The 17,081-nt window shown below is 40.8% G+C and overlaps 1 protein-coding gene across 7 annotated transcripts in view; it reads right to left on the bottom strand.

Moving 5' to 3' along the window:
* The window catches only part of COBLL1 (cordon-bleu WH2 repeat protein like 1), a 204,171-nt gene that overhangs the window by 24,095 nt on the left and 162,995 nt on the right, over positions 1-17,081 (bottom strand). For all 7 annotated transcript variants that reach the window (XM_033945070.1, XM_033945069.1, XM_033945066.1 and 4 more), the window contains 3 exons: positions 14,067-14,286; positions 11,058-11,146; positions 6,512-8,124 (listed from right to left, as the gene is read on the bottom strand). In XM_033945070.1, the coding sequence (XP_033800961.1) occupies positions 6,512-8,124; positions 11,058-11,146; positions 14,067-14,286 (1,922 nt within the window). The remainder of the gene's footprint in view (positions 1-6,511; positions 8,125-11,057; positions 11,147-14,066; positions 14,287-17,081) is intronic.

The following is a 17,081-nucleotide window of genomic DNA, read 5'->3' as shown; positions in this document are numbered from 1 at the left end:
ATATCTCCACATTGTTACAACGATACCAGCCTACCAGGACGCTGCTTTCCTTGGACGATTTTCTTCTGGAAGTCTCATCCTCACGACTAGTTTGACTGGAAACTTACAGAGGATCTCTTCAGTATTGTTGGACCCAAACTCTGGAATGCTCTGCCCACAACTCTGCACTTATGTGCTATATAAAATTTTACACACCATTGCAGAACAGAGCTTAAGCACCTTGCTGACACTTTTACAGGTATATGTATTCTATACATTTGTGCATGCAAAAAGGCTTAAGTTATAGAATTGCCTTTTATAAGGATTAGTGAACAGATTCCAGATGTTCCCTTTTATTTCTTATTTCTATGGAATTGTTTAATGGCAAGGCCATGTACTAGCCTGTACTTTATGTCCACAATTTGAACTTTATAGATTTTTACATTTTAATTTTTAATGGGGGGTATATTTCTTTAATCTTGTTTTGTGTTTTTTTTAATCTTTTCTTTTGTTAATGGAGTTCCTTTTCTTGGAGTTAAAATTGTAAACCGCTCTGCAGTTGTGAAGGGCAGTATATAAGTGCTAATAAACAAACATAAAAAAAAACAAAATTCACAGAAAAGACCCTAAAATATATATGTTTGGGTCGTCTAAAACCACATTTCTGAAAAGGAAAAAAAAAAAAAAAGGCAGATTTTGACCTTCACAGAAAGAAAAATTTTGGGGAAGTATGCTACTTTGTGCAAAATTTTATTCAAATTCCTGTTGCAATTAAATACCATTCATTAATCCAAAATTCAGCAAAAGCTGGTATGTAAAAGTATCTGTATGGGATCATTTCACTCCCTCCCCCTCCTCCCCACACACACACAAAAAAAAGGAAAATAAATGAAGTATACTCTTACCACCTTCTCTGTAGTTATGTTTCTCACTATTTGTCTATGCATTATGTATGTCAATCTGTAACCTGATCTGAGCTCGTTGAAGAAAATGGGGTTATAAAATGAATCAAATTAAAAAATAAGGTTTGCTACCAAGCTCATATGAATCCACCGCAAACTATCATGAGAAAATCTGTTAATCTGTGAGAAATTCTACACACTAATGTATCAGTCTATTAACTCATCATCCTCCTAGTGACTTTTAGGAGGGATATAGAAAAACAACTACAACAATGATTTCCTTATATATTATCTAACAAAGTAATGAACAGCCAAGCAAGCAGCTGGAAATTCAGCAAGAGTAAACATAGTATCCTAGGATGGTCTCTGTGACATATCTGAGCATGGGAACAAACGTTCACTCCCATGCTCTTGCATAGAGGTCAAGAATATCCTATCCTGTCTTCCAATTTCTTACTTGAAAGCACATTAGTAGCAACTATAAAATATAAGCATTCTCTATACGAGGGGTTCTTAACCATTGTTGCCCATAACCCCGAGGAGATCAAATGAGGTATGGAGAAGGGTCTTGAAATGTGAGGCAATTTATTGAAACTCTCTGGCAGAGTAAAGACAGCTATTAGAATTATTGGTAATGTAATTATATTGCTGTAATTTTTGTGATAAGTTAGCACTATTAGCAACTAACATTAACATATGTAGTTTCTTACTAGTCATTACTGCACACGTTTTAGAAAGGAAAAGGGATGGGTCCATTGATCAGTTAAAGCAGGGGTGTCAAACTCAGGCCCGCAGGGTAACTAAATTTGGCCCTCCAGAAAATACCCCGTTCCTTCCCTCCCTCCATCTCATTGTCCACCATCTCTCTCCCAGCTTCCTGATCTCATCTTCAAAGCAGCCTGCAGAGGATCGCCGGTCGGCTGTAGCGATTCTAGCAGGCTGCCGTAGTCTCCGCAGCATGTTCCTTCTGCTGTGGTCTCATACATCAGAGGAGGAGTGGGCTACAGCAGAGAGAACATGCTGCGGAGACCGAAGGCAGTCTGCTAGGATCGCTACAGCCGACCAACAATCCTCTGAAGGCTGCTTTGAAGGTGAGACTGGGAAGCCGGAGGACACTAGAGAGATGGAAACACACAGGCCTTTGGGGGGGGGGGGGAGGAGGCAGATGTAGAAGTACACAGAGGGAGGGAAGGAGGGGTCCAAAGAGACATGCATATGCCGGACTGAGGGTAGGGGGGGAGGAGAAGAAATAATGGGTCTAAAAACAGAAGAGAGAGAGAGATGGTGGACAATGGGAGGGAGGGAGGGAAGGAACAGAAAGGGAGAGAAGTTGGACACAAAGGATGGTGTGGAAGGGGGATAGAGAAAGGGAGAGATGGTGGACCCATGGGGTGGTTGGGAAGGAGGGAGAAATGCTGGATGAAAGGGTAGTTGAGAAAAAGAGAGATGGTGGATCTGGGGATGGTAGGGTCTATCATTGCAGCTGCGGGCATGGAGACAAAAAAATGCTAGTTGCTAGACCTTCGGAGGGGGGGGGGGGGGGGGAAGGGAAACAGAATGGGAAGACAGAGATGTAAGATGGATGGTTAGCATGGAGAAGGAAGAAAACGAGAAATGGGCAGGAGACCCTGGCAAGCGAGTTATCAGAAGACAACCAGAGCCTGGGACCAACATGATTTGAAGAATGACCAGACAACAAAAGGTAGAAAAAATAATTTTATTTTCTGTTTTGTGATTACAATATGTCAGATTTGAAATGTGTATCCTGCCAGAGCTGGTGTTAGACAGCAAATGCGAACTAGGACCTAAAAGAGAGAGGTAGTCTTTTTTATTTATTTTGTTTACATTACAGAGCCGGGGAGATTGGAGAGGTTGTAACTCTATACTTCTACTAAGACTAAGGGATCCTTTTATTAAGGTACGCATTTAGAGTGTGCTAATCTTTAGCACGTGCTAAATCGGTTAGCATACCTTAATAAAGGGACCCTTAAGTATCTTAATAAAAAATTTGGCCCATGACTTAGCCTATGTTTTAGATTTCGGCCCTTATGTGATTGAGTTCGACACTCCTGAGTTAGAGGCACAGAATTTAAAAAGGGGTTTAAGAAACACTACTCTAGCTATAAATGTGTGTTATTTGCATCTCAATATGTGTTATATAGGGCACCAACAAATGGTATTTAAAGTTAATACAGTTTACATAAAATGAAATGCAAAGCATGTAAATGTATTCAAAACGCCTCAATACTATGCAGATTCTATGATATGACTTGCAGTGAACACCACAAGCCACATTATTGCTAGAAAAATAATGCCAGCAAAAAGTTGTGGTTGTTTTTCTCTTCCAGGACAATGAAATCCCACAGCAATGGCCTAATACTCCTGGGTGCCTTTAAAGGGTCTGGAATACAAATCAAAACAGCTGCCTCCTCTCCTCCCCTCCTCTACCTGATGACCATTCCAAGGCCAGACTCTCCTCCCACTCCAAAGCTTCCTTCTAGTCAAGTAATCTCCCCAAATCCCCCGTTCCAAACCTTCCCTCCAATGAAGAACCTCTGAAGTCTTTAATTCCTAACTCCCTTAAAAACAAACCATTCGAAAAGTAGAGCCATACAGCTTGAGATCTAGTAGTACTAAAAGATTACACCTAGGGATTGCCAGCATCCCACTTATCACTAGACATCAGCTGGGTGATTTTCAGTCAATGGCAGACAACACAGAATATCCAAAAATGCATTTCTTCCTTGTCTGTTAATTTAGGGTGCCCTGTCACACTGTTGCAACTGGAGGGCCTATTTTCTTTCTTTGTTCACCTGACATATTTTGTGGTTATAATATAAGAGATACATGTAGTATTTTGCTTTTCTTTTTTTAGTAATTCCCTTTTACATTACATTGGACACTTATAACCTGCACTAGCCTCAGGAGTAAGTTTACAAATGAAATTAGACTGTGTATTGCCAGGATCCTTACACAAAAGTTTTCAATTCTGATATGTCACTTTGCTTCTAACAAAATTTTGAAACAGTAAGGTTTTTAAACATTTTCTGGAATAATTTATCATTGTCTTAAGTCAAAGGTATAGAATTTTCCCATCTCAACGATTGATATTGGAGTAGTAATGAAAGCACAGTTTTTAATACTATTTTACTAGGATTTTCCCAAAGAAAATTAAAAAGATAAAAATAAAAATCTGTGTGTGTCATAATTCCTTAGTGGTAAATTAATTAGATCTGACATATAGGGCTCCTTTTACAAAGCCATGAAAGTGATTCCCCAGCGGCAAATTCACCAAAGCCCATTCAGTTCCTCCTGGCTTTGGTGCATTCGCCATAGGTAAATCGCTACCTTGGCTTTATAAAAGGGGCTCATAGTTAGCTCAACTACAAAGAATATGAAAAACTAAAGTGCATAATTTTAAAAAAGTTTAAGATTCAACTGGGAGCTAATACAGTTTTAACAATGGTGAAACTGTCAAACTGAGGCTCTACATATCAAACTTGCAGCTGTGTTCTCTAATGTTTGAATGAAGTCTTTTCAAGACAGACTCTTTGTATCCCACATGTTACAATAATCAAGATGGTCTACTCTAAGTTATTATTATTTGCACAATAAGCTAAAATGAATCAGGTTGAAATTAAGCTCCGATTCATCTAAGCTTCTGTATTAACTTAAAGACCTTAGCAGTGATCACCTATACTTGAGAACCAAATTAAAGAAAATTGTCTAATATTACTCCAAAAATTTTGAGTTGGTATTCCAATTTGTATGCAATGCCACCGACAAAATGGATTACTTAATATAAACAATATTGTTGTTTCTCTATTTAATTTAAATTTAAATGCAGTTGCCCAGGTTTCCAAGATATCTAGCCCTCTTTTGATATTAGGCAATATTTTCTGAAGATCATAAGTAAATGGAATAGAATAAAATCAGCATATATACATGGATGAAAGTCCATATTGGATAGTTTGTTCATAATGACACCATTAGTCCGTTAAACAAGACATTTTTACTTAATATGATCAATTTGCTTTTTTTAAAAAAACAAAACAAAAACCTCTTGAACCAATGATAAACTGCCCCTCTAATATTATAGTGGCCCAACAAGCTCAGCAATATTCCAAGATCCACTAGGTCAAAAGCCTTTAATATTTTAAATTGCATCAAGAGAACTCATCTGCCTAAACTGATTTTCCTAATATCAGATAAAGTACCCCAAACTGTGTCAGTGCTGCAACCATTCCCAAATCTAGGTTGAGTGTCATGTAGATTATTATATTGTTCTAATTTGTGTTGCAGTCATTCCGTTACTATTCCCTTCTTTAGTTTTTGCTTTTTTTCTAAGCGAACTCCTGTTTTTGAGGGCTGTTGGTGCCTTATTTTCATTGCTTCTATTAGGTATTACCTTCAATTATCTATATAGTGAACCACTGTCTTTTATCTATTTTGTTAATTAAATGTGACAGTTTCAATAGAGGACAAAGGGAATGTGCCTATCACCAGCAACTATGGCAGGGAATGAGGTAGTAAATATCTATAATGAAAGTACGCATTTTGAAAGCTATTTCTGCAGGTACAGCAATGTTTTACCAAAAGAGATAGGCTGCATTCAGAGACAGCATTGTCAGAATGGAGCTGGGTAGAGATTGCAATGTATTTGGTTTTGTATTTTCAAAATAATGTGCCTAGAAAAAAAGTGAAAGTCTCTGTGAATATTTTTTCCTTAGGTACTTTCACCTTGAAAACTGGGGCAAAGATCATAGTAAAAATGAACCATGAAGTAGTTTGAAATTGCTCTTGTGCTAACAGCCAGTACCAGAGTGAAAATAACTGTCACGTTATGACAGAGTTGACTACAAAAAGCGCATGGACAAAGAGGGTGCTTGAAACAACAGCTTTATCAGACACCATGTTCAACTGGACTCTGGTAGCAAACAATTTAATACTAAAATGCAAGTTGGTTTCACTCAAAGCAACAAACAGTAATCCCTCTTAAGATAAAGCCTAACTAATTTTAAGAGAAATGGTGTGGCAGCCATGTTTGTCCACTCTTAAAGATATGTACAAATAAAAAAGAAATAAAGCAAAACAGAAAGAATCCAATAACTGATCATTTTTTATTGGATTAACTAGGACATGGTTAGATTAGCTTTCTAAAGTTAATCTAACCATGCTCTAGTCTAATTAAAAAAAAAAGTATCACTTGGATTCTTTTTGTTTTGTGTCTCTTAATGTCTACATATTAATTAAAAAAAAAAAGGAAAAATTTCACATACCAGTGGGAAGGTCAAGTTTCAAAATGCTTTATGTGTGCAAACAAGTTTACCTAAATAATGGCATATAAAACTGACCATCTTGTACAGGTTAAGTGTGAGTGGAGTTAGGTCGAGAAAGGAAAGTATTTATGGAGATTTAATTTTGCAATTCATGTATGCTTTCACATGCATAGTTCTCAACCTGAATGTGGGTTACAAAAGTATCTGAGCTCCCCCTTTGAAATAACTAATGAACCTGCCGCCCCCTTAAGAGATTTGTTACTATTTTGACATATATGAATGTACCTTAAATTTTTTGTGTAATAATGTACTATATATATATATATATATATATATTTTATTTTTTTTTACCTGTTCAGGAGCACTCTCTTTTGAATTTCCAAACAACTTGGGTGATAAAGGATTTTTCATTTCAGTAGATGAAGTTGCAGGAAAAAATGTATTAAAAGATTCCTCTTCCAACAGTTGGATGACTGGGGTATATGATTGACTGAATGACTGGGATCTTTTGACAGCCGATGATACAGCACGTGCAAAGGGTGAGGGTGTGGTATTAGAATATGGTCTTGGGGTCATAAAAGTTCTCAGCTTTTCCAAGTTTAATGGTACAGACTGACTTGCATTAAAATGTGAAGAGCTGTCTACTTTGATGGGAGATATGACAGAAATCTCAGATTTCTTTTCACCATGGACACAATCAGAATTTTTTTCAACTAATTCTGTAGGCAGTTGACTTAAGTTATTAACAAACTGTATTGCTTTATGAGGTGATATTACATTCTTTTCCTGAGGTAATAATACATTATTTTCCATCTCTTTCTTTGGGTTATTTTGAGTTGGGCTGGTAACAATATTGGCACTCTTGGCCACTGCAGAGTCCACATAAAGCCCCGATACTCTTTTCTGCATCTGCAAATAAAATGAATTCTGTCTTATTTTAGGATATGCAGAATTTTGTTTTTCTTTTGTCTCAAAAGTATTTGTATTATTTGATTTTTCTAGCACAGCTGCCAATTCCTTCTTGAAGTCATTATTCATTTCTGTTTCACTAGTTGCAACAGCATATTTAAAAGAGGTTTTAGCAAGACTGTCACTAAAGTTACTAGTACCATTCGGATGATCATTTGCTGTCACTGCAGATTCATACTGTTTGCCAGAATGTGACAGTCCTTCAGAAACAAAATGATTTCCAGACTGAAATCCAAATTCATTTGGGTTATACTTCAAAGAATCTGAATTCTGTGACTGAGTTTCAAATGGCACATTCTTCTTGTTCATGACAGCGTCATTTGCAAAACACTTAAGTGCTTCCAAGGCGCCCTGTGGCACTATTTTGTAAGTAGTCATTCCAATCTTTGGTATGTACTCTCTTGTAATCTCATTGGATGGCTTTGGTTTAGGTTCCGAGTTTTGATTATACACTGGATATATTTTTGAAGGTGACAGAAGTGGAGTTTGTGCAAATTTCCCATCTGAGGTAAAATCAGTATCAACAGCTTTCATGTTAGTTTTCTGTCTTGTGAAAAGTGAATCATGATGAACATTTTCTTGATCTGGACTACGACAAACTTGGACAGATTTTTCTACAGTTGACTCTTGTAAAAAGTTTAAGGGAACTGTGTTTTGTATACCACCTTTATTTTGTAAGGCCAGTAAATGCCAATCCTGAGGACAAACTGTTTCATTTAACATGTTATTGTCAACACCAACACCATTATAACATGAAGGAGTCTGAATTGCAACATCTTGAGTTTTCATCATCTTTCTGCTTGCTTCATTTGGTTTATGCTGTGTTTGCTGTAGAATTAATTTAGAGCTATCCTTTTCACTTTCTTGGTAGTGTGACAGTCTGTCATCTTGAACTCTGACATTTTCTCCAGTATCAGTTACAATCACCTCTGTGGTTTTATCTATGCTTTCCTCTTTTCCATTAGAGATTCCAATGGTGATGTCTTTACTGTAGGCTTTAAACAAATATAATGATAATAATTTAGGGAAAAAACAGTACTCTTAAGTTGACCTGCCTCTTCCTGACTGTATAATCTTACATTACCATGCTATCAAACTTCAAAGCTAATTAACCACCAATTAACTGAAGACATGGCTAAAAATTTTCTTGAATTCTTTCGCCCTTTTCTACAATAGTCTCAAGTGATCATAATGTCTAGATACTGAAATAAGTAAAATAGTTTGACCCAATTATCTACAAGGAATTCTGCTTTCTGCCTTGAAGGGAACCTGCATTGATCTCCTGAGTCAACTTCTGTCCATCAGCTCAGTGGATGAGAAATATGAAAGCAACATTCACAGCCTTCACAACAGCCAATACAAATGAGTGTGATTTGGAATAAGCTTATAAGGTTCCCAAGATGGCTATGAAGTGTAGATCACTGTAAGAACCAGCCTTGTGAAGGGTCATCTCATTTTGAATTTAGACCAACAGTCCTGTGCCTTAAATGATAATCAGTTTTGACTAAAACAATTTAATCAGCAATTCCTCAGTCTTAAGAGTGTTAAACTAATTATCCACAGAACTATAGAATTCAATTTTTATTAATATTTTTCTAGCAAAAACAAACACACAACACATTTTATGAGGTTCTCAACAAGGAAGCAATTCCATAAGTGGGTTCCTCTTCCTAGCCAACCCAATGTCATGCTTTGAAAGCCTATTCTCTAATGGTTCCTGGGTGCCCAGATTTCATGATCGAATACTAGTGTAACCCAGTAGCAGTGCATATTACCTTTAGGCACCACAAAACTGTGGGTACCCAAATGCTGCAAGGGCCCATGCAAATTACAGAATTTTTTAAGTTGCACATGTAAGTAGCAGCCCTGCCCATGCTCCACATCCTTACATTTATATTTTATTCCACTTATACACCCTTACAGAATAGTGCTTAAATATTTTGCTGCCACTTATGAATACAAGTGTACACTTATCCATAAAAGTGTCAGTATTCTGTACACTTCTATAACAGAGACCCCAGCTTTATGCGATTGCAGACTGAAAACCCACCTTTTTTATACAGCCTTTAATCCATAACCCTTCTCCCCATTGCCCACCAACCTAGACAACAGATTAAACATTCCCCTTAACTGTATCCATAGCATCCTATTTGTCTGTCTTGTCTGTTTAGATTGCAAGCTCCTTTGAGCAGGGACTATCTTCTTTGTGACTCTGTACAGCACTGCATACGTAGTAGTAGTATATGGCCAGCTTTTTCACTGGGTCACAATAAATACACATACTTACATGGAGCTCTGTTGGATTGTTAATATAAATATTGTGGGACATTTTGGCCCTGATTCTCCAAAAGTGCGTTCCGATTTTAGGCAGCTGTATACGTCCTACAGCTGTCTAATCAGCCAATCGGGATGCACGTTTTTTTTAAAAAAATGCTCCCCAGGCAGGCCGCCCGGGAGAGGCGTCCTATACTAAACGCCAATTCTGTAACTGGCGTCTTTAGAGAATCGGGTTAAATTAGACGCGGCCACTATACTTATGGCAGCAAGGGATCTCCCTGCTGCAATATGTATAGCGGCCGCGGTTGTTGCGGCCGCCTGTCCCATCACCGACAGGAGAATGCCTAACTCCTCCTGTCGGAACCCCGAGCCCCCTCCCCCCCAAACTCGTAATCGCCGACAGGAGGATGCCCAACTCCTCCTGTCGGAACCCCGGAACCCTCTCCCCCCCCAAACTCGTAATCGCCGACAGGAGGATGCCCAACTCCTCATGTCGGAACCCCGGAACCTCCTCCCCCCCAAACTCGTAATCGCCGACAGGAGGATGCCCAACTCCTCCTGCCGGAAAGCCCAACGACCCCCCGCCCCAACTAATCTCCCTCCCCCAACTAACCTTTCAATGTTGGTCAGCTGGACGGGTCTTGCTGCCGTCCAGCCGACGGGTCTGCCTCGTGGAAATGAGACGGCACGCCCCTTCCCGGCCCATCCCCGCTAAATCTAAGGCCTGGTTGGCCCAGGCTAGGCACCTTGGCCAATCAGGCCTTAGGATTAGTGGGGATGGGCGGACCCGCTATGCCTAAGGCCTGATTGGTCCAGGCTTCTACAGCCTGGGCCAATCAGGCCTTAGATTTAGCGGGGATGGGCCGGGAAGGGGCGTGCCGTCTCATTTCCACGAGGCAGACCCGTCGGCTGGACGGCAGCAAGACCCGTCCAGCTGACCAACATTGAAAGGTTAGTTGGGGGAGGGAGATTAGTTGGGGCGGGGGATCGTTGGACTTTCCGGCAGGAGGAGTTGGGCATCCTCCTGTCGGCGATTACGAGTTTGGGGGGGAGGGGGTTCCGACAGGAGGAGTTGGGCATCCTCCTGTCGGCGATTATGAGTTTGGGGGGGGGAGGGTGTTCCGGGGTTCGGGGTTCCGATAGGAGGAGTTAGGCATCCTCCTGTCGGTGATGGGACAGGCGGCCGCGGCCGCTATACTTTATTGCAGCAGGGAGATCCCTTGCCGCGATCAGTATAGCGGCCGCGTCTACTTACAATGTAGACCAGCATTTTGCTGGCCTACATTTTAAGCGTCTCTTCCTCTACTAGGGAGACGCGTAGGGCCGCCTAAGTTCGCCTAAGGCCTGTAGGCGAGCTTAGGCATCTTGCGGGTCTCCCTAGGCTCCCGGAGGCGCCTTCAGGCCTGCCTGGGGAGCATTTTTTTTAAAAAAACGTGCATCCCGATTGGCTGATTAGACAGCTGTAGGACGTCTACAGCTGCCTAAAATCGGGACGCACTTTTGGAGAATCAGGGCCTTTGTGTTGACTTGAATGGGAAGGGGGAGAAGAAACAAGTCTTAGCTATTCCTATCCATCTGAAATTGATATTTAACTATTTCCTAAAATCAAGATTAGAAAACAAAACAAAAAAAAACAAACAACAAAACTTACCATCTTCATCTAGGTCCAGTACTAACTGTTTGTTTTTTTCCAGTGTAACATTTTCACCATCTTTTCTGTCTGCTTCAGAATGTAGCTCCCTGAAAAATATAGTGTTATAGTAACATTCAATACATTGATAATTAAACCATTACAGGTAAGTTAAAACACTGAAATGTTGAATCATGGTGTTAAATCCTTTTCATACTATTGGTATTTACTGGCAAAAGGTTTTATTATAGCACAGGACTCAAACTGGACAGAATTGATAAGGAAAAGAGTTTTGATTTATTGACTTGATATACTGAACACTATTATAAAATTTTAAAGTGGTTCATAACAGAGAATATCAACAGTACTAATTCATAAAAATGTATGCAACAGATCATTAGAATATTGTCCACAATACATCAGTCAACAAAATATGACCCCAATCCTTATCAAAATTGATGTTACTAGCCTCTGCCATGGGTATGTTTTACAATTGAGATTAAAAAAAAAAAAAATCCAATGTTTTAAGCCACCGCTATAAGCCATTTGAATCAAATACTTTCTACTTTTTGACTACTTCCAAACACCATATCTTTTTAAACTCTATTAACTAAAACACAAGGGAAGAAATCCCTGTGGAACTCCACCTTCTAGCATCGCCTTCTGAATTAGGAAAGAAAAAACAACTCTAGAAATGAATGTTTCTTTTCTATAGAAGTTCAAGTACTTTAACACTAAACCTTTTTTCCCCTCTTATTATGTAAATACCAGATAAAGGGGCAACACTATACATGAAATGTGCCATTATTTATTGCAATTTACACCAGACTATTGATTTAAAAAAAAAAAAGTAACAGCTGAAAAAGAATAAATATGTTGATTCAAACACTTTTTGTATATAAGCTTTTGTTTGCTCATACAGTCGTACTAGTGCAGTGTTTCCCAATGCGGTCCTAGAGTATCCCCTTACCAATCAGGTCTCCAGATGTCCAAAATGAATATACAATCAACTGATTTGTATGCACTGCCTCCATTTTCTAATTACAGATGTGACAGGCATGCAGATCTGTCTCATGTATATTCTTAGGGGAATCCTGAAAAGCTGACTGGCTGGTGGTCCCCCTAGGAAAAGTTTGAGAACTACTGGGACAGAATACAAGAGAGATGTCTGACCTATTGGTACTGTTGAAAGTAAACTTTAGAAATAACCAGAAGTAGAATGTAAAATTTTTAACTCAAATTTCCTCCCTCTTTAAACTTTCTCTTTCAAAAATAAACAGTATGCCCGGGTGACATACAAAACTCCTTTCTGACTAAGAGGAGATTCTAGGCTCTTTCAATTGGAAAGGGAAGCTGCAGTAGCAGCAATTATCTTTCCTCCCTAGGATCAAGCTATGTCATCTCAGTAGTATACTCATCCTCAGTGGACAGATAAACTGAAGCTTCATCAGTATGAAAAGACTAAGGGGCAGATTCTGTATAGGATGCCTGTCTCAGCAGATGCCTAAGCAGCAGCTGAAAATCACACATCAGCGTCTTATACAGAATCGTGTCAACTCTAATAGACAGATGCCTAACCCTCCGATTCTCTGGCATTCATGTTTCCATTGCCGGTTAGAGAATCGTGCCTGCCTGATCGAAGGATCCTTTGCCATCAGCTGATTGTGGCAAGGGAATTCCCAATCAGCTGAGCCAGCAGGCCTTGCCGAAGCTTCAAAGAGGCCTGATGGCTCAGATGATTGGGGGGAAAATACCCCTGCCACAATCAGCTGAATGGCTCTGGCAAGGGATTTTGCCCCCCCCCCCCATGTACCACAAAACTGGCAGGAGGGATGCACACTACCTCCTGCTGCTGATCCCCTCCCCTCCCCCCCCCCGAAGTAGCCTGGCAGGAGTGATGACAAATCCCTCCTGCCACCACCACCCGCCGACATTCCCAGAACCTTCACCCCTCCACTCCCTCCTGCAGCCAATCCCCTCCCCCCGAAGCAGCCCAGCAGAAAGGATGACCACTCACTCCTGCTACCACATCCGAATCCCCGCCACCCCACAAACCATAAGCCAGTCTCCCAACACCCCTAAAATCTGCAGACCCACACCCCGAAGTCGAACCCAACACCCCCCTCCCCCGGTATCTCTTAGAAGAAAGACTGGCTGGAGGGATGCTTACTCCCTCTGGCTGGCAGGCTTCCCAGTCTAAAATAGTGGGCCTTCCCTTTCCCAATGCATTCTGGGATGCACTGGGGAGGGGCCTAAGGACCCTGGGCCAATCGGAGTCTTAGGCCTACTTGCCGGTGCATCCTGGGATGCACTGGGGGCAGTCTAAGACTCTGACTGGCCAGGATTTGGGGAAGCCATGTTGGCTCAACTGACCAGGGTTTCCCTTGCCACAATCAGCTCAGCGGCAGCTCAGCGGTAGGCCAGGAGTATGTTTTGGCCTTTGGGAGATGCATAGGGCCACTCAAACTCGCCCAAGGTCACTTTTGGGATATCTTAAGAGTCCCTAAGTATCTCCCTAGACCCGCAACAAATGCCTAGTGTGGGCATCCTGCCTCGTGGTGTTTTTTTAAAATGTGCGTCCCGATTGGCTGCCAGACAGTGTATCCCAATTGGCTGCCAAACGCCTATCGCTGCCTACAATTGGGATGCCCACTTATAGAATTAATCCCTAAACCTTTTAGCAATAAAAGTAGAAGCACTTAGTTTCCAAACAAATAAGTTTGGTTTCATTGCCTTGGAATAGGATTAAAGAATGAAATCTCAGAAGACTTACAAATATACAAGAGGTATTTGTTCTAATGTGAACTGAGAACAGGACCATTGCCATGAACAGCAGTGAGAAAATTCAGTGAGTGGGAATGATGAAGACAGACTGTGTGGGACAGGAAACCCAATAGTTTACTTTAAAAAGTTTGATGAAAAAATGCTAGACAAAATTAAAACAAAGCTTTTGAAGATTATCTCATACATAGTTTTAATAGTTGCATTCCACATTTGCTATAGATACTACTGTTTTGTTTGACTACTTACTTGTTATCCAAGTCCATGCTATCTATTTTTACTTCCTCAGAGTCTTTCAAATTATTTTCAGTAGCTTGTTCAGGTACAGATACAGTAGGTTCAGTAGATACGACTGAGGTAGAAAGCTCTTGAGCCTCAAAAGCAATACCTGTACTTTCTTCATTATGATGTGCATTGGTCTCTTCCTTTTCATCAATCTCTTTCAGGCTATATTCATAGCCAAGTACATCTGTACCCAAAGAGAAATAAATATGCTACCTATTGAGACAATGGACAACTGCAGTTATTGTATAAATATCCCAAGTACAGCACTTTTATGTAATCAGAAAAATATGTGATGTTTTATCTTCATATCTTACAGGGGCAAATGGGTACTGGAGGGGGGAAATAGACAACTTCAGGACCCTATCAATCAGATAAGAGTTTTAAAATTTCAGTGAATGAAGTCAAAGATTAATGGGGAAGCAGCTGTGCATCTTCCTTAGAATTTACTGCATGCAGTATTTGTTTAGATTATTTGTCAGCCAGAGGTCACTTATTAAGAAAAAAACCCAGTTACTGCGCATATCTTACAAATATAAAGCTATATGTGAAAAGAATCAATAATAATAAAGAACATTAATCAATTAACTTACAGGTTCTTTTACTAAGCTGCGGTAAATAATGGCATTAAGCCCTTAAGCAGGTTTCCATGCACTAAAGTCACTTTTACTGTAGCCAAAAGGCTGATTATCTATTTCTTTTCTATTAATGGCCATGTGCTAATGTTAAACGGCAAACAATAAGGGTTTCAATATAACAACAATACTAATTTACTATTGAAAAGGATTAAAACTACAGAGAGCGCGAATACCAATCTATCTGCAATGGTAGCAGCTGGAGAAAAAAGCCTCAGAATAAAGTGACAAGTCATAAATATAAGTAGTATAATGCTGTCATGAAATCAGTGGGCTGGAGGGGGGGAGTGGTCCGGCTGGGCTAAGGGTATCTGGCTGGGGGGTCGGCAGCCTACTCTCGCCGGGGGACACACTCCTGGGCGCGGTAATTACGGGGGAGTGGGGAGGTACCTGGCAGGAAGGACAAGGCATCCCACCTACCAAGGGATGTGTAAGCGGGGTGGCAGCAGAAGGAATTGGCACTCCTACTGTGAACATTTGCTGGGGTAGGGGCGGCTTTGGGAGTCCCAGCATGAGGGACTGGGCATCTGTGAGCTCCCGCCGTAGTCTCGAGAGACTACAGGAACTCACGGCAGCCATTTTCTATTGCCGATCTGCACGAGGCAGGAGCATAGGTAGATCGCTCCTGCCCCGAAAGCCCGCTAGACCACCAGATAAGGCCGAGATGCTGAGGGAAGACAGGAGGGAGGCGGAGGTGGGTCAGAGCCAAATATTTGCGGTATTTCCCTATTCGCAGTCCGGCTCTGCCCCTATCCCCCGCAAATAACAAGGGAGATGTGTATTGATACATTGCTATACTGATATACTGTACTGTGTATACTAAAGACACTGATTGAACTACATATCTACAGTATTACAGTCTACACCCCTCTCATTTGAAAAATAGCCTCCCGGCCTCACAATTTTTTAGGATCAGGAAAATCTGCTCCTCAAATGAAAAATTTCTGGATAAAGCTAAAGTGTTATCTAATAAATTTACTTCATGAGGTTATCCTCAGAGAACTGTGGAGAAAGCACGAAAGAGAACATGGTTTAGCCCAGTGGTTTCAAACTCAAACCCTTTGCGGGGCCACATTTTGGATTTGTAGGTACTTGGAGGGCCGCAGAAAAATGTCTTATTAAAGAAATGACAATTTTGCATATGGTTAAACTCTTTATAGTTTATAAAACTTTCCTTTAACAGTTAAAAGGAAAGATATATAAACTATAAAGAGTTTTACCTCATGCAAAATTGTCATTTCTTTAATAAGATATTAACTATTTGTTCTGCGGCCCTCCAAGTGCTCTATTTTTTTCTGCAGCCCTCACATTTAAAGTTTAATATCTTTTCTTTCTCAAAACTGGCACATTTCAATCACTAAATTGAAAATAAAATCATTTTCCTACCTTTGTTTGGTAATTTCATCAGTCTCTGACTATGCATCCAATATTTCTTCTCTTCTTTCAGCCGCCTGTATGCTTCCTCTCCTCCAGACCTCATTCCCTCCCCAAACTTTTTCTTTCTTTCTCTATGTCTGTCTTTCTTTGATTCCGTGTCCCATTTTTTGCTTTGTTTCTGGCTCCCTGTCCCCCCCCCCTTCTTTCTTTCTTTCTTACTTCCTGCCCTCCCCCATGCCACTGCTGCCGGGGAATAGGCTGCTGCCACTGCCACCATCAGGAACAGGCCAAGATCTCCCTCTTTCTCTTTTCCACGGGGCCGACCAACTCTCGCCGCCCGTCAATTCTAACGTCGGAAAGGATGTTCCGGGCAGCCAGGCAGCGATTGGCTAGCCAGAACGTCCTCTCGAAGTCAGAATTGACGTCGGGCGGCGAGAGTTGGTCGGCCCCGAAGAGAAGCAGGGAGATCAAATAACACGGAGCCGGCCTGAGAAGGGAAGGGAAGCAGGTTGGGCACCACTGCTCTAGACGAGCCGCACTCTTGGTACGCCACTGGAGCAGCAGCGTGTCTGGCCGGCTCTTCCGTGGATAGTGCAAGGAGCCGCCAACCCATGGCTTTGAACGGAACGAGCCGGCCAGACACGCTGCTGCTCCAAAAGGAAGATAATGATCCAGTCCAGCCGCTGGCCGCAAATAAAATCTAGAGAGCGTGTTTGAGACCGCTGGTTTAGCCCAAGGCCAGCACTGCTGGAATATAGGACAAAATGTAGTGAACAAGAGAAAATTAATTGTGTCCTGAAATTCTCCCCATTAACTTTGTCTATTAATAAGATTTTTTTTAAAAAGCCACTAGAGAATGCAGGAATTTGAAGAATGTTTCAGTAGAGTGAAATGTGTAACTACATACAGTAGGCATTGAAATCTTAAAAGATCTATTGTGCCTGATTTATGGTCTGCAAGGTCGAATAAA

This window comes from Geotrypetes seraphini, chromosome 5, assembly GCF_902459505.1.
Source record: "Geotrypetes seraphini chromosome 5, aGeoSer1.1, whole genome shotgun sequence".
Taxonomy (NCBI): domain Eukaryota; kingdom Metazoa; phylum Chordata; class Amphibia; order Gymnophiona; family Dermophiidae; genus Geotrypetes; species Geotrypetes seraphini.
This window is presented reverse-complemented; position numbering and strand designations above follow the sequence as displayed.